General features: G+C 46.1%; 2 protein-coding genes and 1 long non-coding RNA gene across 15 annotated transcripts in view; 1 reads left to right on the forward strand and 2 right to left on the reverse strand.

Annotated features, from left to right (window-relative positions):
- The window catches only part of Ap3b2 (adaptor related protein complex 3 subunit beta 2), a 32,587-nt gene extending 31,717 nt beyond the window's left edge, over positions 1-870 (reverse strand). Inside the window, exon 1 of one of the 2 annotated variants that reach the window (XM_087558065.1) lies at positions 441-870. In XM_087558065.1, the coding sequence (XP_087414191.1) occupies positions 441-553 (113 nt within the window). In that variant the 5' untranslated portion in view covers positions 554-870. 2 annotated transcript variants of the gene reach the window in all.
- Positions 722-23,523, forward strand: LOC102555928 (uncharacterized). Of its 11 annotated transcripts, none has more exons than XR_015651834.1 (8): positions 987-1,053; positions 3,209-3,268; positions 7,004-7,051; positions 11,905-11,947; positions 12,665-12,828; positions 21,239-21,353; positions 22,266-22,370; positions 22,902-23,523. It is a non-coding gene; the product is annotated as an uncharacterized LOC102555928 (long non-coding RNA). The 11 variants fall into 11 exon arrangements; XR_015651837.1 differs by lacking the exon at positions 7,004-7,051 and adding an exon at positions 17,441-17,528; XR_015651826.1 differs by lacking the exon at positions 7,004-7,051.
- On the reverse strand, positions 1,240-5,049 carry LOC100360933 (cDNA sequence BC048679-like). Of its 2 annotated transcripts, NM_001193275.1 has the most exon segments (6): positions 1,242-1,346; positions 2,035-2,282; positions 2,501-2,702; positions 3,058-3,075; positions 3,675-3,692; positions 4,941-5,049. In NM_001193275.1, coding segments are annotated over 5 exon segments (519 nt in total). In that variant the 5' UTR covers positions 4,941-5,049; the 3' UTR covers positions 1,242-1,313.
- Positions 23,524-24,374: the final 851 nt, after the last annotated feature.

The following is a 24,374-nucleotide window of genomic DNA, read 5'->3' on the forward strand; positions in this document are numbered from 1 at the left end:
GAACAGAAGTGAGAATGAGGTGGAAGATGGAGAAATGAATTTGCAGGAGCCAGTTTCTCAGTCTACATCCAGGGCCGGCTTCCTGGAGTAGATCAGACTCAAGCTTCAGTTCATCAATTCAGACCCCTCCCCTACGGAATTGGGTTTGGGGGTTTTGTTTTGGTTTCTCTTTGAACCAACCGACCCAGCGAATAAAAGGCCGCAAAGAGTAGACACATCCCCGCAGCTGTTCCTTAAGAAGCCCGCCTGGCTGGCCCCTCCCCCACCAGCCTCTGGTCCCCCCCCCGCCCCCTCCCCCTTATAGCTAAGGGCGAAGTGGCTCGGCTGCCGGAACCCCGCGGAGCGTGCAGGGCCGGTCGGCTCCACTGGGCCGCAGCCTCTCAGGCGCTGTCCATGGTGCCAATGCGCCAACCGCACCCGGCCAGCGCTCGCTAGCTCACCGCTTGTAGTCGGAGGAGAAGATACCGCCGCTCGCCGGATCGTGGCCATATTCCGGCTCCCCGGGGCCGGCTGAGCCGCCCTTATCTTCGCTATAGGCGGGAGCGGCCGACATGGATCTGCGCTGAGGGGTGGCTGAGAGGCCGGGTTGGGCTTGGGCGGAGGAAGGGGATGCACGCCTAGCTCTGCAGAGCTGCAATCTGCGCGGCGGAGGCAGCGCGCAGATTCAGCAATCAGGGCCGAGCGCTAAGGTTCTTAAAGGGACCGGCACCACCCGCGGAGTGCAGGGTTGGAGTGAGCGGACAGAAGAAGGAGGAACAGCGCCTGCCCCGCCCCAGTGTCTCAGAACTCCCAGGCACCCGTGTCACCCTCCACACTTAAAGCAACTGCAAGCATCTAAAGGTCCCTCACGGTGAGCGAGATTGCTGGTCTGATGACTGTACAGTCTTTAGAGGGATTCGGACCTCTGGCCACCGCCCTCCCGGTCACCTGACCTCCAGGGGCCTGCCCACCCTGGCAGTGAAGGAGGAGGGCGTGGGGTTGGGGTTGGGGGAACACTAAAAGAAGGCCATACTTGCAGGGATGGGTTGGAACATCCGCCTTGGAAGTTTAAGGGTAGGTGCCTTTCCAACTTTTTTCACACAGTCTAAATCCCTCTGAGGATAGCCTGCTTACTCACTGGGAAACTTAACAACTTCCTGGAAGAAGTGGAATTTAAGGGCCGGCTGACCCAGGAAGCAAGTGCTAAGGGCATTCTGGGAGCAAAGCAGTCTCAGGTAGAGAGACCCTCTAACATCTTCATTACATTTGGGAAAATACTTTAATAATCCTTTCTGAATCCTCTTCTGGCCCATTCAGGAGGGCCCAAGGTTACATTAATCCCTGGTTAGGTTCCTGTCCACTGACATCTAGGAGGGAAGGGAGAAAGAACAGATTGAATTAGGGTCTGATGTAATTGCGAGTTCTCCAGGACTTTGTGATTTGTCAAGCTTAGCTCCCAGGACCCAAGGAAGGAAGGGAGGGAGGGAGGGAGGGAGGGAGGAGGAAGGATGGTAGCTAGTCTGAATTAGAGAGAGTGCCCTGAGCTAGGTTGAAGCAGGAGTTGCTTGAGGTTAAGTGTTTGGGAACTCCTAGCCAGGCTTAAAGAATGGAGGAAATCCCAAGGACTGAGTCTTGATTTGTAGACTCAGGATCCCCAGTTCTCTAAGATCAGAATTGGTGGACTGTTTGGAAAAGGGTGGAACTGAGAAAGGCTTTGGGGTTAATAGGAAGTTCTACTTGCAAAAAGAATGATGGCGTTGTACCAGCCCCTGGGTTGGAGATTGATCATATTCAGTAAATATATCTGCCCAGGATCTAAGAACAGGAGCCTGAGGTCAACCTGGCAACGACTCAAAGGGGTCTCAAAGTGTGTAACTTCAACAAATAGGTATCCCTGTTTGTTTCTGGGGACTTTTGGACTACCAGAGAAAAGAGCTTAAATGAAAGGAACCTGGTCTGGGTGCAGTGGTGGGGGAAACTATCTGAATTACGCTGGAGCAAGTTGGTTAGGTGCCTTTGCAGCAGACTCAAGCTGGGAAGAAGAGAGGCACTTACTGAGTCCACCCCCAACAGGTTCAGTGCAAAATGCACGCAGTTGCTGCTAGTGGGATGGTAGGGAGGAGGATCATTGTCCATAGCTTCTCGAATGCGGCTCTCCAGCACCCTAGGGTCAACACCACCGCGTCTACGTAGCACACGCCAGAGCTCTCTGGAGCGCTGCAGAGCCCGGTGCCCCTGTTTACACACGACACCCTCACAGTAACCCAGAAGTGTTTGGACTCCACTGTTGCTGGGGGCCCTGCCTGTGGGGATAGCAGACGCAAAATCAGAACCAATCGACTCAGAGCTTCATTGCGACTCTGCGTTTCCTCAAATTGAAGCCCTGCGCCCTGGCCGCCCAACCCCACCCCTCCCATTCCACCCCCACCCACTCCCCACACCCCACCCCCGACTTCAGAGACCTACACGGTCGTCGTCCCAGCACAGCTTGCTCACGAGTGGCCATATTTCTTTTGCTCACCCTCAAAGTGTATGATCTCTCCGTGGCCGCAGTAAACACCCACGTGGGCTCCGCACCACTGTGCCTTAGGGGACCGCAACTTAAATAGGAACAGGTCTCCAGGCTCAGGCTCGCAGCTTTCTAACTCCACCTCCTGGAAGTGCTGGCCCATGAGTGCCTCAGAGAAGAAGAACTTAATGGTGCTGGATGCCCCTACCAGGGTCTAAGAGAAGAAATGTGGCAGACTGCAGGGCGTGTGCACATAGCTGGGTCATTCTACTCATCACAGATGGTAGACCTGGCTTAGGGTTGGACCCTAGGCAAAATGTCTTCGCTGCTTTACAGCTGCCTCCCTGTCTTTACGGGACTCCAGGAGCCTGGAAATCACGGATATACACTGCCTTGAGCTACCCACTAGGGTCACCACAGTGGTCTGCAATTGGGACCTCCTCCCCACCCACACCTATCTACTTATCCCCATTCCTTTCACTCTCCCTCCCCCTGCTCCGTTCTCCTTCCTCAGTCAGTCGTCCATGTTGCCATTCCTATAAGCAACACTTCTGGGTGTCCGCTGGTACCTGGGTTGAGCAGATGATCTGAAGAAACAGGAAAAGTGCAGTGAGGTTGGGCCAAGGCTGATCTCCCAAGTCCAACAACCTCAGTAGCAAACATGCATTTGTTCCCTCCTTGTTACAAGTCTCAAGATCAGCCAAGTGTCCTTATTTTCAGGAAAAAATTGAAGTACATCAACTCTTGCTAATCTGTGTCACATGACCATCTGGATCCCAGGTAATAAATACAACTGTATGTTGGTTTTCTATAATGAACTGAGAAATCCAGTTTAGTTTCTCATCTTTACTGGGTGATTTAACAGAGGGTGATTTCACTGCCTGGGTTATATCTAAGCTTTAGTTTCAGAGGTTGGGGGGCGGGGGCTGACAGAGGGGGAGGGAGAGGGAGAGTGAAGGTTGGACCTGGAAGCAACTGGGGCTCTGGGTATCTTTGTGTTCTTGTGCCCTTTGGTTGGGAGTCATCTACCTCACATCCACCAACTAGGGAGAGGGCCTTACTTCCAGCTTCCCTCTCATCCTGTACCCACCGAGTCAAGCCAAAGTCACAGCTATGGAAGAGAGTGGACTGTCCTAGTCCCTGCTAGGTAGAGGCAAGATGAGCCAAGGACTTCTGCTCCATTTACCTGGGATTTGAAGCTCATCTAGGGAGAAAGAAACCAGTCATTACCACCTGCTGTTTCACCCCTGTCCTCCCTGCTCTCGTGGCTCAATATCTACAAGTTGTGCCTTAAGTCTGCACTAGACAGCTGGTCACAGATTGAGAGACCTATGCCACCTCTCCAGATGGGGACATCAAAAAGTCCCCCCTCTGTCTCTGTCTCTCTCCCTCTCTTCCTCCCTCCCTCCTTCCTTCAGCTTCCTCATCTGTGAACTGGGAACAATAAGGTTGGAGAGCTGGGCATCACCTGACCATTGTGAGGCTCTGAGAGCTCTTTGTGACTTATACAAGGCCAGAGGGCAGGGTTTGTTTATCTAAGGTCTGGCTGGCCCCTGAACTTGCACATTTGCCTGTGCGTGCATATTTGGGCTGGGAAGAATACATCTTTCTCAGCTCAGGGGACAAGAACAATAGGTCCCAAAGGCTGGTGGCCTCCCTGTGACCCGTGCCTCGGAGATCAGAGGGAATCAATCATTGAACTGGAACGTTCAGACACTCCCTCATATTTCCCAGTGGGGTTTGGGGTGCAGGCAGGGAGGCGCTCTGGCTGCTGTGCCTATGCCTTGCACCCTCAAACAGGAATCCAGATCCATGGCTGGGGTTCCAGCCATAATGATAATAACATGTATTGCCAAACGCTGTATGAAGACCCCGGTTAGCTCTAATAATGTTCTGTAGTTTCTACTGTCTTTCTCATTTGGAAGAGGGGGAAATGGGCTTGGGGAGGTGGTTAGGATTACATCAAAAAAGTTGTAAGTCAGTATTCAAACTGAGGCAGTCTGACTAAAACAGTGTATAGATGGACTTCCAATGCTGGAGACTCTCAAAAGGCATATCCAACACACACACCACCTCCAGCCCCCAGCACCAGGAAGTTCTGACCCCTGTTTTCTTCCTTAAGAAAGAAACATTTAACATTCATTTAGTCCCGTAGTAAAGGGAGAAAGAGCAACACCCTGGAGCCATCAGAGCAAAGAGACAAGTATCCAATTTCCACCGCCCAGGGCCTGACAACACTGCCCACCCTGTTGGAAATATTTGCCTGGAGATCTGAGCCTTTCCTTCTCTTACCCTGGCTATCAGAAACACAGCAATGGCAGAGGTGTTCCTGTGACTGCACCCCTTTGGGGTGGCTGCTAAAAGGTCAGAGTGGAGGTCTAGCTTTTCTGATCTGGAGACTCTGAGCATGGTGATCTCACCCTAATCTGAGCCCTTAATGCAAACAGCTTACCTTGCAGTAACCACTTCACTCCTTTGTGAGATGTTTGTCTTCTGTGACCAGAGGAAAGAGAGCCAGTAGGCCATGGATCTGGCAGATAAAGGGGCTGACCAGGAAGTCCTGGGGCCAGATTCTGAGCACCAGTGCCCAAGCCAATCTGAGGCAAAGGCATTTTGGATATGACCATGGGGTCAGGCCAGAAGCCAGAGCCTGAGGGCTGGGGTCCAGGTAGGTAAATGGTGCACATCTTTCCCCTCCGCCCACCTTTCGACATCTGATTTCTGACATGATGACTGCCTGTTTGTCTCAGGACCAGTTCCTCGCCCTTCCCTGGCCTCTGGTACTCAGCACTTGTCTGCACCCTACCTCCGTCAGAGACTAGGAGCCAGCTCCCAGTCCCCGTGAATTTACTGACGTTTGCTTTATGGTCTGCCCTAGTGAACACAATTCACATTTTGGCAGGTTCAGGTGTAGTGTTCTGCAAGTGTATGCTAGATCAAGATTGTTGGTGATATCGTTCATACCACCCCATATTAACTCTGTTCACTTTTGTACAGTTTTTTGTTGGTTAAAAGGGATGGTAAGGCTTCCTTGTTATCTACAGCTTCAGAACTGCCTTCCTTCCATTCTGTTAGATTTTGCTCTGCGGAGTTGCATGTGGAAGCATTTTATGATTGCAACATCTTTGGGTGGCCTGACGTTTTTCACTATGAATGTCCCCCTGTATCTCTGCTAACGCTTGAGTTGAAGACTTTAATGTCATGCTTGCTAACTGCATCTGTGTCCTTTACCCTCACTTACTTTCCTTTTCCCCATTGACTGACAGTCTGCTTGTGCCTTCATATTTGAGATGGGGGTTTCACTTGTTGCTCAGGCTGGTCTCAACTCTAGCCTCCAGTGATCTTCTCCCTCAGCCTGTTGAACGTCTGAGACCGTGGATGCACACCACGTGTCTTTATGCCCTGTATTTAAAATACATCCATAATAAACTGTAACTGGATCTTCCTTTCCACTCTGTAGACACTGAATGCAGCAAGTGATATGGTCAGACTTTGGTCTGCCATTATTCATCTGTTTTTCCCTTCTGGATGTGCGTGCATGTTCTTTTGATCTACCTTTCTTGTTTCCTTTTGGTATATTTGAATATTTTTTTTTACTAATTCAATTTAGGATGGGCTTGCTTACATGCATCTGTAATCCCAATGCCCAGGAGGCGGAAGCAGGATGATTTGAAAGTTTGAGATCAGCCCAGGCTACATAGCAAGTTCCTGACCAGCCTGGGTTATACAGCCTGTGTCATATGACCCTGACTCACACAGATCCCATTTTAATTATCCGCTATTATTTTGCTCCAATTCTTTGTCTTATTTATTAATAGTCTCTTTAGAGGGCTGGAGAGATGACTCAGTGGTTAAGAGCACCGACAGCTCTTCCTGAGGTCCTGAGTTCAAATCCCAGCAACCACATGGTGGCTCACAACCATCTGTAATGGGATCTGATGCCCTCTGGTGTGTCTGAAGACAGTGACAGTGTACTCATATAATAAATAAATAAATAAATAAATAAATAAATAAATAAATAAATAAATAAATAAAATAGTCTCTTTAGAGATTACAATATAACTAGTTTCCAGGCTGGCCAGTTAGCATAATTGGTTAGAGCCTGCTGCTAATAATAACCACTTTACACAAGCTACTTAATTAGAGACCTTGCAACTGGGCATCCAGTGTAGAAGCCATCAGCACTGTAGGTCTGGTTCCTCCATCCAGTACCTCCATCCCTGCCCATCTTTTATGTAGTGTTTGTCATTACACCATACACCCAAAGGGCAATTTTATAAATTTTGCTTTAAACCGCCATGTATTTTAAGAGGTAAGAAAGACACCCCTTATCGTTACGTGGTGGAAGGTCTAACTGTTTCCCTGATACCGCTTCCCTTCAGACAGATGACACTTCTTCAGCATTCCTCGGGGAGCAGCAGAATGATGTGAACCCTCTTAGTTTAACTCGAAAACGTCCTTGTCTTATTCATCCTCTTGGACACAGAACTGTGTTTCTGTGTTCTTTTTTTGTAGCCCTGGCCCTGTGGATTTTTCTCCATGGCATCTGACGTCACCCTCCAGGTGAGAGGTCCACAGTGGCGCATGCTGTCGAGCCTGTTGAGCGTGTTGTCCCTGGCTGCTCTCAGAGGTTTGCTTGTTCTGTGTGCAGAGGCCTTACCTTCACACTCACCTGGTCACTGGTCCAGCCATTTTAATGTGAACTTGTCTTTCACCTTTTGCTTTCATTTCTTCACATTTTCTGCTCCACTGTGTTCTCTCCTCCAATTAATGTTATCACCCTAATATATCTGATGTATAACTTTACTTGGAGCCAGATAAAATATTTATCAGGGTTTTCTTTTTCATGTACCTCTTCTTACAACACTCCCACCCACTACTAAAATCATCTTAGAGTTTTATTTTTAATTCTAGAATTTCTTTTCATTGTGGTTATTGGATTTTTGTTTGTATGCTTTGCTTTTTGTGGCTGCTTCTCACTGTGTACCCCTGGCCAGTGTGGAACTCAGGATGTAGATCAGGCTGGCCAGCATGGAACTCAGTATGTAGATCAGGCTGGCCAGCATGGAACTCAGGATGTAGATCAGGCTGGCCAGCATGGAACTCAGGATGTAGATCAGGCTGGCCAGCATGGAACTCAGGATGTAGATCAGGCTGGCCAGCATGGAACTCAGGATGTAGATCAGGCTGGCCAGCATGGAACTCAGTATGTAGATCAGGCTGGCCAGCATGGAACTCAGGATGTAGATCAGGCTGGCCAGCATGGAACTCAGGATGTAGATCAGGCTGGCCAGCATGGAACTCAGTATGTAGATCAGGCTGGCCAGTGTGGAACTCAGTATGTAGATCAGGCTGGCCAGTGTGGAACTCAGTATGTAGATCAGGCTGGCCAGCATGGAACTCAGTATGTAGATCAGGCTGGCCAGCATGGAACTCAGGATGTAGATCAGGCTGGCCAGCATGGAACTCAGGATGTAGATCAGGCTGGCCAGTGTGGAACTCAGTATGTAGATCAGGCTGGCCAGCATGGAACTCAGTATGTAGATCAGGCTGGCCAGCATGGAACTCAGTATGTAGATCAGGCTGGCCAGCATGGAACCCAATATGTAGATCAGGCTGGCCTTAAACTATTGTCAATCCTCTTTCTAAAAGAAGTATAAAGCAAGAAATATTAAGATTTGAGAAGTATACCGTGCTACATTTAAAGGAAAACTCATTAGACTTATAGATCTCCCAGCAGAAATTCTGAAGGCCAACGTGGACTTTAATGAAGGACTTCAAGTTCAGAAAGAAAATTACTTTCAACTAAAATTATTATGCACAGCAGGGTTTTTCCTTTGGAAGGGAGAAGGGAAGACCCTCAGAGAAAAGCATGAACCCAGGAATTCATCCCATTCACCCAGCATAGGGAAGTGCCAAGAGAATCCCACAGAAGAGGAGTGGAGAAGCACACAATCATAGGCCGTTCTGTGTCTCCATATCTTTCCTAAAACTGTGGGTTTGTCTGCTAATACTTCATTAAATCCATTATCTGTATCTTTGACTTGTTCCTCTTTTCCTTCTGTTACACCGACAGGGCAGACATTTGCTGTTTATGTTAGTCAGTTTTCCCTTACTGTTATCAAAACACTTGAGGATAAGATACTTAAGAGAGAAAGATTTGCTTGGGGTTGTGTTTCAGAGGCCTTGGTTCCTGGTGCTAGCTGTCATGATGGAAGGGCATGGCAGAGCGGAGCTGCTCACCTGTGGTGACCAAGATGCTATCAAAGAAAGGGTGACAGAGAGAGGCGGGGCAGGGGATCACCTTGCTGACTAATCTGCTGAGGTCAGCATACTAGAACCAGTCAGCTCAGGAACCTGCTGAGAGGGCACTTCCACTCAGGCTGTAGTGACTTCTAGAGCTGCGGAGCAAGAACTCTCATAGGCCCTCTTCATCCTTCCTTGGGTCTGTCTGTCTGTTTTCGTTTGTTCGTTTCTGTCTAAACATATTATATCGGAAGAAGCAATTTGAAGCTCCACTATTATTTCTTCTACTCGCTCTGGTCCTTTGAGGTTTTCAGCTGATTTTGTTTTTGTTTTTGTTTTTGTTTTTTTACATTCTGACTTACTAAGCTTTTCACTGCACTACTTTGGGGTTTTGTTTGGTTTTTGCTTTGGGTTTGTCTTTTCAAAATCTGATTTAGCTGGTGCAGTGGTACCCAGCACGAGGTGAATGGGAAAAAACGAAAAAGAAAAAGAAAAGAAATAAAAAGGGAAAGAAAGGAAGCATGAGTGTCTCTGGAGTTAGTGGAGGAGAATGTTTATTATGTTGGTATGTGGGATAGCCAGAGGCAGGGACATCTGGGAGAGCACAGAGTGGACAGGACCCTGAGTTGGGCCATGTGGGGAGAAGGTGAGGGGAAGGAAGGGGAGAGGGGAGTTAAGTGTTGCAGCCAGGAGCAGGGTACAAAGAGAGCAGGCAACCAAAATGGCTGGATTATATGGGGAAGGGCAACCCTGCCCCCTGAGCTGGAGCAGTCAGGGTAGGGGGCAGGGAATGCCAGCCAAGAGGGCTCTGTAACAGGCAGGGCTGAGGGATTGGAGGAGAACCTGAGGCTAGGTCTGCCATGGTGTGTTAAACAGGCACCTCGGGCATTCCTTCCAAGTTTGAAACCTGGTGGTTTGTAGGCAGATGGATCTCTGAGTTCAAGGCCAGCCTGTCTACAGAATGAGTTCCAGGACAGCCAGGGCTACAGAGAGAAACCCTGTGGAGACAAAACCAAAGCAAACAAACAAATAAAACAAAACAAAACAAACCCAAGAACTTCTCTTTATTAAATAAATTTCTCATAGATATTTTGAATTGCTTTCTCTAGTCAATTTGATTGTTCAAATTTATTTTCAGATACATTATTGAGCTTTTAGAAAAAACATACATTTGAATTCTATATCATTCACTTCTATATCTGTGAAGTTCTGAACTTTATGAGGCATCATTATTTATTTTTCATATTTATTGTTTTTGTGTTGATATACACCTGTTGGGACGACTACTTTCCATATTCATGTGAGGTTTTAGCAAGGGGTTTCTCTCAACGAGGCCTCTCGGCATGTGTCAATCTGTCTGGCTTCTTCAGTTGTGAGCAGTGGATTTTAACACAACATGATTGTATTCCAAGCCACTTTCTCTGGATGTCTTGCAAGAGTATTGTGTGGCAATGCACGTAGGTATGGTAGGCAGCAGAGCACGTGTGCTGATCCTTAGTGGTCACAGCAGAGTGGAGTTGGGGATTTCCACTGACACTTTGGATCCTGTCTCGTAACTCAGAAACAGTTCTGATATTGGCTGCTCAAAAGGTAGCGAAGGGGGGTTGGGGATTTAGCTCAGTGGTAGAGCGCTTGCCTAGCAAGCACAAAGCCCTGGGTTTGGTCCTCAGCTCTGAAAGAAAAAAAAAAAAAAAAAGGTAGCGAAGGGCTAGATTCCAGCACGGTTTCTAGTGTCTTACAGGAATTGAAGCAGACCAGGATCACAGACACCCCTCGTTGGCACTCGTGTCCTGTCTTCTCACCAGGGTACAACCTGACAAGGGCTGGGCAAACCACTGCAGAGGACCCCTTTGCTGTGCCGCCCACAGCAGGTGTGTTGTCACTCTCTGCTGTTACTATAGGGACAGTGGATTGTGCAGGAGAAGGATGCCAGAGCACCTTATCCCTGTTCCATCCCAAGCCCCTGCCGGAGAGACTTGAAGCTAGACTCTGCTAGGGGATTTGTCTCAGGCACATGCTGGGTGGCATTCTGGTCAACAATGGATCACCTGTGCAAATGGAGTGCATACGATTACATATCAGAAAGGACACCATAGCTACAGAAGGCAACTTAAACTCACAAGAACAAAATGCCATAATGTTGCAATTCTCAGAAAATATCAGCCAGTAACTATGCATAGCTCTAGGTACTGAGGGTGTCGTTAGGGTGAGTCCCAACCCAGTGTAACTATTGCTGTCAAGGAAACAGAGAGATTTATACATAGAGACAGACAGACAGACACTGGACATCAGGTAAACACGAAGATGGAGATCTGCAAATCAAGGAAAACAGGAGAATCCCCAAGACTGCAAACTAGCAGTAAGTATCTTAGAAAGAGGCATGGAAAAGGCGTTCCTGCATAGATTCTAAAGAATGGATCCTGTGGACCCTTGGATCTCAGATTTCAAGCCCTTAAAACTGAGCTAATAAATCTCTGTGGTTTAAGGGGGTGGGGATTTAGCTCAGTGGTAGAGTGCTTGCCTAGCAAGCACAAGTCCCTGGGTTCGGTCCTCAGCTCCGAAAAAAAAAAAAAATCTCTGTGGTTTAAGCCATTCTTTCTACAATACCTTTATAGAGAAGCCCTAGCAATCCTTTCAGAATTCACTGAAACTAGGATGTCTGTCAAACGGTGTTGAAGGCATCGGTTAGTAAAGCAAGAGAAGGAAGACAGAAGGTGAGACAACTGAGTGATATGGCCTTGCCCATGGAGCTTTGCCGTCTGTAGCCCTGGTACAGCTTCATGGAGGAAAAAGGCAAGAGGAAAGGATGCCATCATGAGAGAGAATCTTCTCAGCTTGTAGGAGTCTCTTTCTTTGTAGGCATTTTCTCTTAGACATTGCAGCCTAGAGCTGTCAGTCTAAACAATGAATTTATTTAAATATTTAGCCCCAAGTGCTACAATGATTATGAATGAGATTAAATTGTATGTGCCAGGCTCTATAGAAATATTGATTCACTTTACAGGTAGGAAGACTGAGAAGTGGATTACGTTGTTAGTTCAAGGTCACAAAGCCCAGATCTGCTTGGTTTCAAAGTTTCTGCTTTCTAGTGACTCTCCTGCTACAGTTGGTTCACCCCACTGTTCACAGGACACGGACCAAGTCAGCGAATGCTCTGTTCTCCCCTGCAGGAATCCTTACCTTGAACAACAATCGGGAGCTAAGGAAGGAGAGGTAAGCGAAGTACTTATTCTGGAGGCATGATCCAAGGGAGCCAGCCAGCCGAGTCACCAGGCTCATACCCGTGGATCCTTCTATTACAGATACGTACACACTTGTCATCCCATCACGCAGGAAGTGGAGGCAGGAGGATTACTACAACTTTAAGGCCAGCCGGTATTCATCATGAATTTCAGGCCAGCCAGTCTTACATGCTAGACTCGGTCTCAAAAGCAAACAAACAAAAAAACAAAACAAAAGGAGAAACAGTATTTTCATACATTATTTTAAAAATTAAAACGAACGTAAAACAACCCAATTTTAAGTAAATGTCAGCGCTCTTCAGAGCTATTCTTAAGACCAAGGCAAAAGAAAACTATATGGCCTGGTCTTTTACATCAGTCTTTGCAAAATCTGTGAGTGTGTGTGTGTGTGTGTGTGTGTGTGTGCGCGCGCGCGCACGAGTGCGTGCATGCGCGCCCATGTGTGCAGGGTGTATACATATGCTCACGCCTGTGTACTCACTTGTGAAGGCCAGAGGCTGAGGTTGGGTTTCTCTCCTCCATCACAACATACAGGATCCACTTCTTATTTCATTTCTAGTGAAGAGCATTATTGTGGTTTGTGGGGGTTTGTTTGTTTGGGGGTCTGTTTGTTTTGTTTTGCCATGTGATGTTCCTAAACAATTCCTGTTTCAAAATGTAAATAAACCTTCTTATGTAAACAATACAGGTTAAACACCGTGAGACCAGACATTGAAGTGCACGGCTGTAATCCCAGCACCTGGGAGGTTGAAGCAGGATGATCCTAGTTGGAAAGCAACCTGGTCTACAGGGCAAGAGCCTGTCTCAAAAACAAACCAACAAAGGTTGGAGAGATTTTTCTTCTTTTTTAAGGTGAGTCAGTGAGGATGAATGAGTAGGCAGTTAGTGTATTAACTAAGGCTAAGGCTGTGGCTGGAAGAACAGAAGAAAAGAACATAAAAAGAGAGATGGAGCTGCCGGATACCCACAAATCCTTCCCAGGGGCTTATGCCCAGATGTCCTCAGCTCCTCCTCCCAACTGAAGTAGATGAGGGATTAAGGTTCCTTCTACCCTCGTCTTTGATTTGCATCCTATCCACTTGTAAACAACATCACCTATACTCTTTCAAATTACTGTAATAGTCCTTTATTTGAGATTCCCTGACAGCTGAATCTGACGGGTAGCCATACAAAGTGCTACAAGAAGGCAGAAGATACAACTCAGGAAGTTGTACACCTGGCCTGAGGCTGGTTAGTCACTTCTGCTCAGGACCATTCTGGAGAGAAGGCAGTCTAGTTGCTGTCCAACTTCCTGGAGGAAGACACAAGTGAAAAGCAGTCAGCTACACACACACACACACACACACACACACACACACACACACACACATTTATACACTTACACTTATACACATTTGCACACTTACACACACACACACACCCTGGTGCTTCAGTGGACTCTGACCTGATGTGGTAAGCCCTGTGAGATGGAGAACTTTGAAAAGTACCAATTTAGGTCGAATGACAGAGCCATATTTGGTGATTCCTTTGCCTCTAAGAAGCGGAGACAGACGCTTTACTTCTAAGTCCACCTGACCTCTCCTGACCCATACATCACTTGTTCACTTTATTTATGATGTGTGTGTGTACGTGTGCAGTATGTATGCAGTGGGTATATGTGTGAGCACATGCAGAGACACAGGTTAATATTGGGTGTTTCTCTTATTTTTTTTTTCTTATTTTATGAAATAGGGTCGTTCACTAAACCTGGAACTTCCTGTTTTACCGAGGCTGACTGGCTAGCAGGACCCCCTCCAGGACTCACTCCCAGTGCTGGGGTTACAGATGTACATCACCATGCCTGGCTTTTACAGGATGTTGGGGATCTGAACGCAGGTCCTCATGCTTGCACAGCAAACACTGTACCCACCAACCCATTCCCCCAGCCCTCAATTTTATTTACTTTTAAATTTTAACTTATTGTGATTTAGGGGGTAGGGAAAAGTTGGCTTTTTGTTCATTTGTTTGTTGTTTGTTTTGAAGGATTTAACTCATGGCTTAAGAAGGGATATGTCCACCATGGTGGTGAAGCCATGACAGCCAGAATATGAGGTGTTTGATTACTGCATAGTCAGGAGTCAGAGAAATGTATCTGGTCCTTGGCTAGGGTAATGGCTGCTCTTGGTTGTCAACTTGACTGCATCAAGTGGCTAGATACACTTGTGAGGGATTTTTCTTAATTAAATTATTTGAAGTGGGAAGTCCCACCTTTAATCTAGATCTTTTGAGATGGGAAAATCCATCTTTAATCTAGGCCACGCTTTCCAGGGGCAGCCTGTATAAATGATAAGGAAGAAGGAACCCCTTTGTTCTTCGCTTGCTTGCCCTTGCCTTGCTGGCAAGTTCATCCCTTTACTGGCATTATAGCCAACTGCTTTGGGATTCCGGCATACACTGAAGACCAGCTGAGACATCTTGAACTTTCTGTTGGTAGACAGCCAGTGTGTGTGTGTGTGTGTGTGTGTGTGTGTGTGTGTGTGTGTGTCTTAGTTCTGGCTTTATTGCTTTGAAGAGACATTATGACCATAGCAACTCTTATAAAGGACAACATTTAACTGGGGCTGGCTTACAGTTTCAGAGGTTCAGTCCATCATCATCATGGTGGCAAGCATGGCAGCATCCAGGCAGACATGGTGCTGGAGAAGGAGCTAAGAGTTCTACATCTTGGGGTTAGGGATTTAGCTCAGTGGTAGAGCGCTTGCCTAGCAAGCCCAAGGCCCTGGGTTCAGTCCCCAGCTCCGGAAAAAAAAAAAAGAAGAGTTCTACATCTTGATCTTCAGGCAGCAGAAGGAGACTGGAACCTTAAAGCAGGCCCTCACAGAGACACACCTACTTCAACAAGCCACACCTACTGCAACAAGCCACACCTACTGCAACAAGCCACACCTACTGCAACAAGCCACACCTCCTAATAGTGCCACTCCCTATGTCCAGGCATTCAAACACATGAGTCTATGGGGGCCGTGCTGACTAGAACTTCTAGAGATTTGTGACTAATATATCTGGCTTCTTCCTTTTCCTGTTTTTATTCAGTCTAGGACCCCAGCCCAGCCCATGGGATGATGCTACACAGGTTCAAGGTGAAGCTTCCCTATTCAGTTGAGTGTCTCTAGAAACACCCTCATCCACATCTTTGCAGGATGTACCAATCCCAGCATCTCCAACATCCCGGGGTCTCCACTGCAACTTCGGCTTCATCTTCACAGCCTCATATGATGGTCTCTTTTGGTCTTCTTGTAGGGACTCTGACCCCACCATTCACTGCCTGATCTTAGCAGCTCTCTGGAACCTTGGCAGAAGCCTCCGTGGCCCTACAACCCTCACATGTTGCACATCTGCTAATCCAGGACGTTGAGGGTGACAGGTTCTGCCCGCAGCTCAAGATGTGCTCTGTCCGTTCTACCACAGCTTCCGTGCACTTTAGAGGCTCAGCCTAGGAGAATGTCTTCTAAGCGGTATTTTCAATGTTCACTCTGACAATTTCATGCATATATGTAATCACATTATCACTCCATTAATAATAATTAATAATAATCAGCTCACATTAATCACTCCACCCCCTCACATGGGCCTCCTACCCCACCTCCCCCAGTTTCCCCCACCTCCTGCCTCCAAGTCCTCTTCCCTTGTTTGTGTCTTTGTGGTTTGTTCCTATTTTTAAAGCAGTTGTTTTAAAAGCAGAGAATCCCTTCCTCTGCGTTTTCAATCTGGCCTCCAAACTCTTCCGCCTTACTCCGGAGGGCTAAAAGCCACGTGGTCAGATTTACCACAGAAGCGACCGAACTTCTCCAGACCAACTTTCTGTGTTAGTTTCTTTCTCCATTGTTTCTGACAATATGCTTGTCAGAAGCCACTCCAGGTGAACAAAGATTTAGCTCATGGCAAGCAGTGGAGTGCCAAGTGTGGTAAGACTGCACCAAGAGGCAGGGAGCAGAGTGAGGGATCTGGTGTTTGTTTGCCTGGGCTTTCTGTTTAGAACTGTTTGTTTTCACACTGAGTTTCACTGTGTAGACCAGGTTGGCTCCAACGTCCTGATTTACCTGACCCGGCCTCCCCGGAAGAACATGCATAGCCTGGAACAACTTTGATTGCGTTTCAAATTTTTTTTCTCTTTTGTTGGTTCTAAAATAAACTTTTTAAAAAAGATTTATTTATTTCAGGCATGTGAGTACACTGTCACTCCCTTCAGACACACATCAGAAGAGGGCATCGGATCCCATTACAGATGGCTGTGAGCCACCATGTGGTTGCTGGGTATTGAACTCAGGACCTCTGGAAGAGCAGTCAGTGCTCTTAACCGCTGAGCCATCTTTCCAGCCTCAGTTCTGAAATTTTTGACTATGCTGTGACTTGACATAGTGTATCATCTTCTTCATGCATCTTGGTTTCTATTAATCTTTCTCCTGTGGATTTATGGATTTATTGTATTTATCCATTTGAGTCACTGGGTTTTGCCTTTTCTTTTTCTCTCTGTTCCCTTTTTCCTTCAGACAGGGTGTTTCTCTATAGCTCTGGCTAGCCTAGAGCCTGGCACATAGATGAGGCTAGCCTTCAACTCATGGGGATCCGCCTGTCTCTGCCTTCAAAGTGATGGAATTACAAGAACTTGCTGCTATATCTGACTACTAAGTTTTCAATATTCTTTTTCTATCTTGCCTTCTCTCATGTCCTTCAAGAACAATAACTCGTCCCTTTGGGATTGCGCCACATTCACTGACACTTTGTTCTTTATTTTAAAATCATTTTCCTACTCTGTTTTGTGTTTGCTGTCTGAGCTCATGTGGATCCAATTAAAGTTAATCTATTTCAATATGAGATGACATTTTTTGCAAGAATTTTTGGTACTTTTAAGTAGGGATATTTTTACTATTTTCATTAGTGCAGTTATTTTTGAACATATGGTATACGGTTTGCCGTACCCTTTCCTAACAATTGCATTCCTGGCAGTTCTTTGCCAGTTGTGACTGATTTATTGCTGACCACTGTGTGCTGCCTTTTCCTGTCTAGATTCAGCTCCTGTATCATTCTCCCCACCAGCAAGGACATCGGAAGTTGTCCTGTTACTTTGTAGCTGCTGTGTAGCTTGCTACAAAGCTTTGTTGACAGATGTTTTAAGCTTGGAAACTGTTTCATCTTCCTGCATCTTCTTTTTACCCTTTTCTAGGTAGAGATCTGTGGTTTTGAACAGGAGTAATTATTCTCCAGCGGGAAGCAAGGGGAAGCACAGTCCCCAATAGTCAGGGAATTAAGAGCTTCTCCATCCTTCCAGATGGGAGTGGGTGCCCGCCCACCCCCCCATCAGCCAGAGGACACTGGTACCTTTTGCTCTAATTCCTCTGGGGACTCAGGTAGTTTCCTTCTTCTGCCCCTCCCTCCCTTGCTTCCTCCCCTGCTCCATCCCTTTCTTTTGTTTTTGTAACACCAGGCTTCACTCAGTAGCCCCTGTTGGATTCACTGTGTGGCCCAGACTCAAGGCAAAGCCTGCTTCCGCCTCTTGGTGCTGAGACTTACAGGTGGGAACAGAGTTTCTTTTCCTTTTTCTTTGTCCTTTTTGAATCAGTTTCTGTATGTCAAGAAACTACCTGAGCCTATGTGTGGTGGGCCATTCTGCTAGTGTTTGAGAGGAAGGGGAAGGAGAGTCAGGAGTTCAAGATCATTCTTAGCTACCTAGGAGAGTTCCAAGTCAGCCTAAGCTGCAGGAGACCAAGTGTAGAAATAAATTTTGTTTGTTTTTGTTTTTTAAAGAAAGAGGGGCTGGGGATTTAGCTCAGTGGTAGAGTGCTTACCTAGGAAGCGCAAGGCCCTGGGTTCAGTTCCCAGCTCCGGAAAAAAAAGAACCAAAAAAAAAAAAAAAAAAAAAAGAAAGAAAGAAACTGAGCAAGGTGTAGGGGTACATGCTGGCAACTCCAGCATTCAGGAAGAGGGAGAGTTCTAGGCTAGTCTGGACCATAGAGAAAGACCCTCCTTCAAAAAAGCTCAGCTAGTTTCTTGACACACTGATCAATAAACTGATCAATACTCAGTTGAATTAAACGACTGGTTAAAAGCTCTCTGAGCACACACTGCTCTAGAAACTACCTTGGTTTCCCTAAGAGTCTCAGCTCCCTCTTCACCTCTGTGAGCCTCCCCGGCCCTCTGCTCTCCCTTGGCAGTTCTTTGTAAAACTATAAATCTAAGTAATCACAGCCCCCACCCCCTTGTTTTCCTTCTCCCCGAGGCCATTCCCAGAGGCAATGGTTCCTATTGCCTGATTGCCTGATGTCTAGTAACTTGAAATCTGTTTCATATAGCTCATTCTTTTTATTTTTCCAAGACAAAGTTTCTCTATGTAGCCCTGTCTGTCCTGAAACTTACTCTGTAGACCAGGCTGGCCTCAAACTCGGAGATCTGCCTCCCCCTGCCTCCCTAGTACTGGGACTATAAGGTGTTTGCCACCATCACTGGGCTATAGAGCACTTTCTTTTTATCCTTATTTTAGTGTAACTGTTCCTGATATTCTATCTAGGTTGGATGCAAAAGCCCACGTTTGTTGTAATCCGTACTCAGTAATATGTGCAGTGTGCCAGACGTTGGTCGGAATGATCACCGAGGTGACTTTGTTACAGCAGATACAATGTGAGAACAAGATACCTCTTAAGCAAATAGTTGCAACACTATGTATCAAGTTCAAATAGAGACTAATAAAGAGACATTCATAGTCCCTGCCTGAGAGTTGAGCCAAGATAATTTTTCAAAAGGGCCTGAAGATAATCCAGAGTCCTTGAGGGGAGGCTCCTAACTAAAATGGTACCCGGTAACTGTGTAGAGAGACCCTTCAGCTTCCTTCAAAGTGCCTCAAGTATAAACCCCTAGGGAGGCTTCTGTAAGAAGCAAGAACCCTGAAAGTAGAGGAAGGCAGATCTCCATGATTACAAGGACATCCTGGTCTATGTAGTGAGTCCAGCTAAGGCTAAATTCAACACAAAACAAAATAACCAACCTAGCTGGGATTAGTGGTGAACTCCAATACTCCCAGTGCTTGGGAGGCCAGGGAAGGAAGATCTTGAGTTCTAGGGTTGTCTGGGCTATGGGTCCCTGTCACAAAAACAAAGCAAAATAAAATAAGCCCCAGTTTACTTCCTGCATCAACACCCAGAGTTTTTTCAACAAAATGAGCTTGCTCACACAACTGCTGACCCCACTTTTAGAAAGGTACAAGTTTCCCACCGATAGAAGCTTTAAGGTCTAGAAGGTCTACAGCACACATCACATGACATTCTACCCATTCTTTTTTTTTTTTTCTTTTTTTCGGAGCTGGGGACCGAACCCAGGGCCTTGCGCTTGCTAGCCAAGTGCTCTACCACTGAGCTAAATCCCCAACCCCCTACCCATTCTTGTAGCTAGACCCTCATAGCTCATGGTTCACCCGGGGCAGTGCCCTCTGTTGACTTTTTTCTGGACTTTTGAAATTTTTGTTCCTTTTCAAATCTTTGTTTCTGCTTCATTTGATTGCCATTCATCTGCCCAAGTTCAACATGGACTGTGTAGGTGTAAGTAGCCTTGCCGTCTCCTACTGCTCCAAGTGTGCCTCAATTGCAGTGGCTCATGACCAGCCAGGACAACCATCCCAGCGTGTGTGTGTGTGTGTGTGTGTGTTGAAGGGTAGGGATTTGGGGTAGCACATTATCTGCATATTCCAAGATGTACAGGCCATCTTGATGTTTGCTGGATGAATGAGCTCTGAGTGGGCTAGAATAACAGGATCCATTTCCATCAATAAAATATGCATTTATAGGGCTTGCAAAAGGGCTCAGTGGGTAAAGGCATTTGTCACCAAGTCTGACAGCCTGAGTTTGATCACTGAAACCTGATGACAGAAGGAGAAAATCAACTTCTGTAAGTTTTCTATGATTGTAACACTTGTGCCAAGACATGAGTGTGCTCCACCTACTTGTATACCTCATAAATACATAAATGGGGGCTGGAGAGATGGCTCAGTGGTTAAGAGCACTGGCTGCAATTCCAGAGAGCCCAGGTTCAATTCCCAGTATCCATGTATAACTCTAGTTCCATGTCATCCAACATTGTCACACTGATACGAATGCAGGCAAAACACCAATGTATATAAAATAAAAATAAATTCCAAATAAATACATGTATCACAGTGTTGTGGTGTATGCCTTTAATGCTAGCAGAGGCAGAATCAGGAGGATCTCTATGAGTTCAAGGACAGCCTGGTCTACACAGTTCTAATATAGCTAGGACTACATAGAGACACCTCAATCAATCAATCAATCAATCAATCAATGCAATTTAAAAACTTTAAAGTACCTTTTTAGTAAAACATCTTCAGTGGAAGTGAACCAAATATGGGAGGGGGAGAACTGTGTTTATACATAGCCTAGCATTTAGAAAGAGAAATTCTTGAATATTCCAATGAGTTGTCTTAAAGGAAGTGATGAAACAAATATTTCCATTTAACCAAAAGCCTCCTTCCTGGTATACCCCACATGTGGTCACATCTTAGATCGGGTGAATTATGCTACTTGGTTTTTCTTATCATCTTGGTGATTTTGTATAGTCTTTAGTCACATGCATTGCAAATATCTCATGATGCTGCCTGTTGAATTGAGTTAATTTTCTTTTTTTCTTTTTTCTTTTTTTCAGAGCTGGGGAACGAACCCAGGGCCTTGCGCTTGCTAGGCAAGCGCTCTACCACTGAGCTAAATCCCCAACCCCTTGAGTTAATTTTAATAGAAAACTTTAGCATCTTTTTTGTCCTAGTCAGAATTTATATTTTATTTAAGAATGTTCCTGGGTAAGGTTTTATTTTTTCTGAAAGTGTGTGTGTGTGTGTGTGTGTGTGTGTGTGTGTGTGCGCCCGCGCGCGCCCCACGGCACATATGAGGTCAGAGATTCTCTGATCTATGCCTGCTATCTGGAATTGGAATGCTGGGATTACAGATCCATGCTACTACAGGTTTCCGGGGATCTGAATGCAGATTTTCAGGCTGAACAGCAAGCCTTTTTCCTTCCGGAGCCATTTCCATAGTCCTGAAAGTTTTAATTTTCATATAGAATTATATGTGCTAGGAGATGGGGACTCTGTTTAATTTTTCCTCTCTCATTGACAAGTTGATCCAGGTCTATTCATTAGACAACTTTCTTATTGGTCTCCAGCATCTTTTTGGTTATATCAAGTGTCCATGTGATGAATTTGTTCCTGTTCTGTCCTTTTATCTAGCATTGTGTCAATGATACATCCTTACAGTGAGGAATGTAAACACAATCCTCACCAGCAGTACAGGAGGATGACTTCAAGGAAGATGGCTTCAAGGAGGATGGCTTCAAGATCGAAGGTCAAGACAAGGCTTTGCTCTGTTCTAAAAATCACGTTGATGTTAATTTACATATTCCAAATATCATGTTCTTATTGAAACCCCATTCCTTGTGGTTTCTAATAACCTCTTTGACACAATAAAGCATATGCTAATACATATGCTTGTAGCTGTCGTCCAGCATATAAACCTTTTTGTCCAGCCACCCCTTTAACCCTCTGAATATTTAATCCTGCTGAATATGGAAACATTACTTTTAAAGCTTGCTGCATTGTGTTTTCTAGGTTAGATCCTTTTTTAACTAGTTTACACATTCAGTTCTCTCCACAATATATCCTTAAAGAACGGATAGTAATTGTCAAATTATTCTAGGTTTAGGCCTCAGCATCAGGGAAAAGATGCAGATTTTTCTACTTGTCTTTGGAGATGGTGCATCAGTGTCTTCTCACATTCTTTCTGCTCCCCTGAAAACGAAACAGACGGCAATCCAGTTTCCACTTTTTGGGGAAACTCAATTTTCCTTCTATACAAGCTTTTAGGCTCTTCCTTTTAGCTTTGCAAAATCTTGTAAGAATTTGTATAATGCATGGTGTGCTTGTATGTGTGTATAGTGTGTGTGTGTGTGTGTGTGTGTGTCTGTGTCTGTGTCTGTGTCTGTGTGTGTCTGTCTGTCTCTACCCCCCCCCTCTGTGTTTTAAGTTTACTCTGCTTAGTAGTCTCTCAGTATAAAGTCACAGTCTCACTGGCCTGGACTTTGCTGATCAGGGTAGGGTTCTGGCCTTCATGCTTGCTGTGCAAGCACTTCACCAACTGTTTTAGCCCTAGCCCTAGCCCTAACCCTAGCCCTAACCCTAACCCTAACCCTAACCCTAACCCTAGCCCTAGCCCTAGCCCAAGCCCTCACCTATAATTTCTTTCTCTTTTCTTCAATAGGGATGGAGTGGGGAGAGCCAGAGAGCACACAGCTTTTCTAAATATAGACTATTTCTCAGCCATCTGATGTCCCACCATCCCACCAGCAGACATGTCCCACACGAGGTAATTCCTACTCTTCATTTCCTCGGTTTAGAATATAAATGGTGTCCCCCAGACATTTGGAGAGCACTTCCAGTATGAGAGAAAGGTAAGAAAGCCGATCTGGGGGCTTGGTAGCTCAATGTTTGGATGCTTGTCAGGAAAGAGAGAGAATGGCAGGGCCATGCCCTGAGTGGTTAAAAGATGGATTCTACTTCACAGACGGATACAAATTCCAGCCTACACACATACACACACACACACACACACACACACACACACACACACACACACACACTCAGCAGCCTCCACTCCAGGAACAGTGCTGGAGAAAGGTTTTGCTTTAAGCCAGATCTTGGCTTTCAGCGGTCCCTAGCACTCGAGTCCAGGTGTGTTCACTCATGCACAGTTGGGAAGAGATTACTGGGGACAGGGTGTCAGCTCTGCGAGAGTTCACAGAGGGAAATGACCACTCCAGAAAGAGAAGAGTGCAGTCATTAGTAGGCATGCTGTGCTTTGCAAGTCCCAATGGTCACTCAGCTGCTGTTGTTCCAGTGATGGAAGTCCCAGCTGGTGAGGAAGCTGCTTCATCAGGATGCTTTGCTTGAGATTTTTCTTCCCCCCTTTTGGAAGATGCACCTCGAAGAGACCAGCTCCATGCTGGTGCTGTAGCTGCAATCAGAGGGCTTGGATTCTACCCGCTGCCCTGTCACAGCAGCCACTCTGATAACAACAGACAAGAACACAGCTGCCGTTCAACTCCCACAGGCTGTCTCATGCGGTCCATGCATCTGGTTGTGTGACCCATGTTTAGCCAATGCTGGTTACCTCAGAAATCTTGGTGCCCGTGTAATACTTAGGGTTCTTGTCTTTTCATTTTTTTTAAAAATGTATTTATTCATTATATAAGTACACTGTAGCTGTCTTCAGACACACCAGAAGAGGGCATCGGATCCCATTACAGATGGTTGTGAGCCACCATGTGGTTGCTGGGAATTGAACTCAGGACCTCTGGAAGAGTAGTCGGGTGCTCTTAACCACTGAGCCATCTCTCCAGCCCAGGGTTCTTGTCTTTTCAATGTCTTGCATTATCATATTAAAATATAAGGTATGCCTCGTGTTACATTGTGATTGAACAAGGTAGCTGGAAAATAAAAGACAGAGGACACTGACCTCATGGCAGCAGGTTGTCCTTTACTAGAACATTGAAAGGCAGGAGCCTCTCTGAGTGGGCAGAGACTGTGTGCTGTGGGGGCTGGGAAAGCTGGGCCTTTATGGACGATGAGAGGGGGATGGGGCCAAGAATTCTTGTGGTTTTTGTGAGAACTGCTGTTTGGAGATACACCTGGGGCTATTCCCGAATGGAACATTTAACTTGAGATAGATTTCTTTATCGGGGGGCAGGGTGATTCCTTAGTTTAGGAGGTCTTTGCCCAGCGCTTGGGAGGCTGAGGCAGGAGGATCACTGCAAGTTTGGTAAGTTTGGGTTATAGGTTCATCAGCTTGAGTCTGTCTCAAAAACAAACAAACAAACAAATAATTCAAAACAAAATAAAAATATCGCAAAATATAAAAGCCCATTTTAAATATTTTCCTTTGGTGCTTAGGGATGAACAGTAGCCCGTTTTCATCTATAGTGTTCCCAGGTAGATCTGTCTACATGCACTATGTGGATATTTTCAGGAATGAGTAATCTGTAAGTTTTACGTTGCACGTCACCCTGGGTATCGTGACAAAGTCACACTGTTCTGTTGTCTTGCTGGGACATGACTCATCCCGTGGAACAGGTCGGAAGGTGTGAAAGCCATTGTCAAAACGGTTTTTGAAGCTGGGCTGCGGGCACATACAGGCCTGCCATGCCGCTACCTGGGAGATGGAGGCCAGACAATCAGGAGGTAAGTCTAGCCTGGCTCCATGACACTTTGTCTCAAAACAAAGTAAAAGAAAGAAAGTGACATCGACTAAAATCACCAGTTATGTTAGGGAGGATAAAAATGTTTAACAAGGTGTGGAGAGAGATGGCAGGGC

Source organism: Rattus norvegicus, chromosome 1 (genome assembly GCF_021556685.1).
Source record: "Rattus norvegicus strain SHRSP/BbbUtx chromosome 1, alternate assembly SHRSP_T2T, whole genome shotgun sequence".
Lineage (NCBI taxonomy): Eukaryota > Metazoa > Chordata > Mammalia > Rodentia > Muridae > Rattus > Rattus norvegicus.

Excerpts from the sequence above, each read along its gene's own strand:
- LOC100360933 (XM_087634115.1), bottom strand. The coding sequence starts at position 2,651 with ATGGGCCAGCACTTCCAGGAGGTGGAGTTAGAAAGCTGCGAGCCTGAG. Across the intron at positions 2,283-2,500 it reads AGAGATCATACACTTTGAGG|GCAGGGCCCCCAGCAACAGT; the intron begins GTGAGCAAAAGA and ends CTATCCCCACAG. Across the intron at positions 1,347-2,034 it reads ACCTGTTGGGGGTGGACTCA|ATGTCAGTGGACAGGAACCT; the intron begins GTAAGTGCCTCT and ends CTTCCCTCCTAG.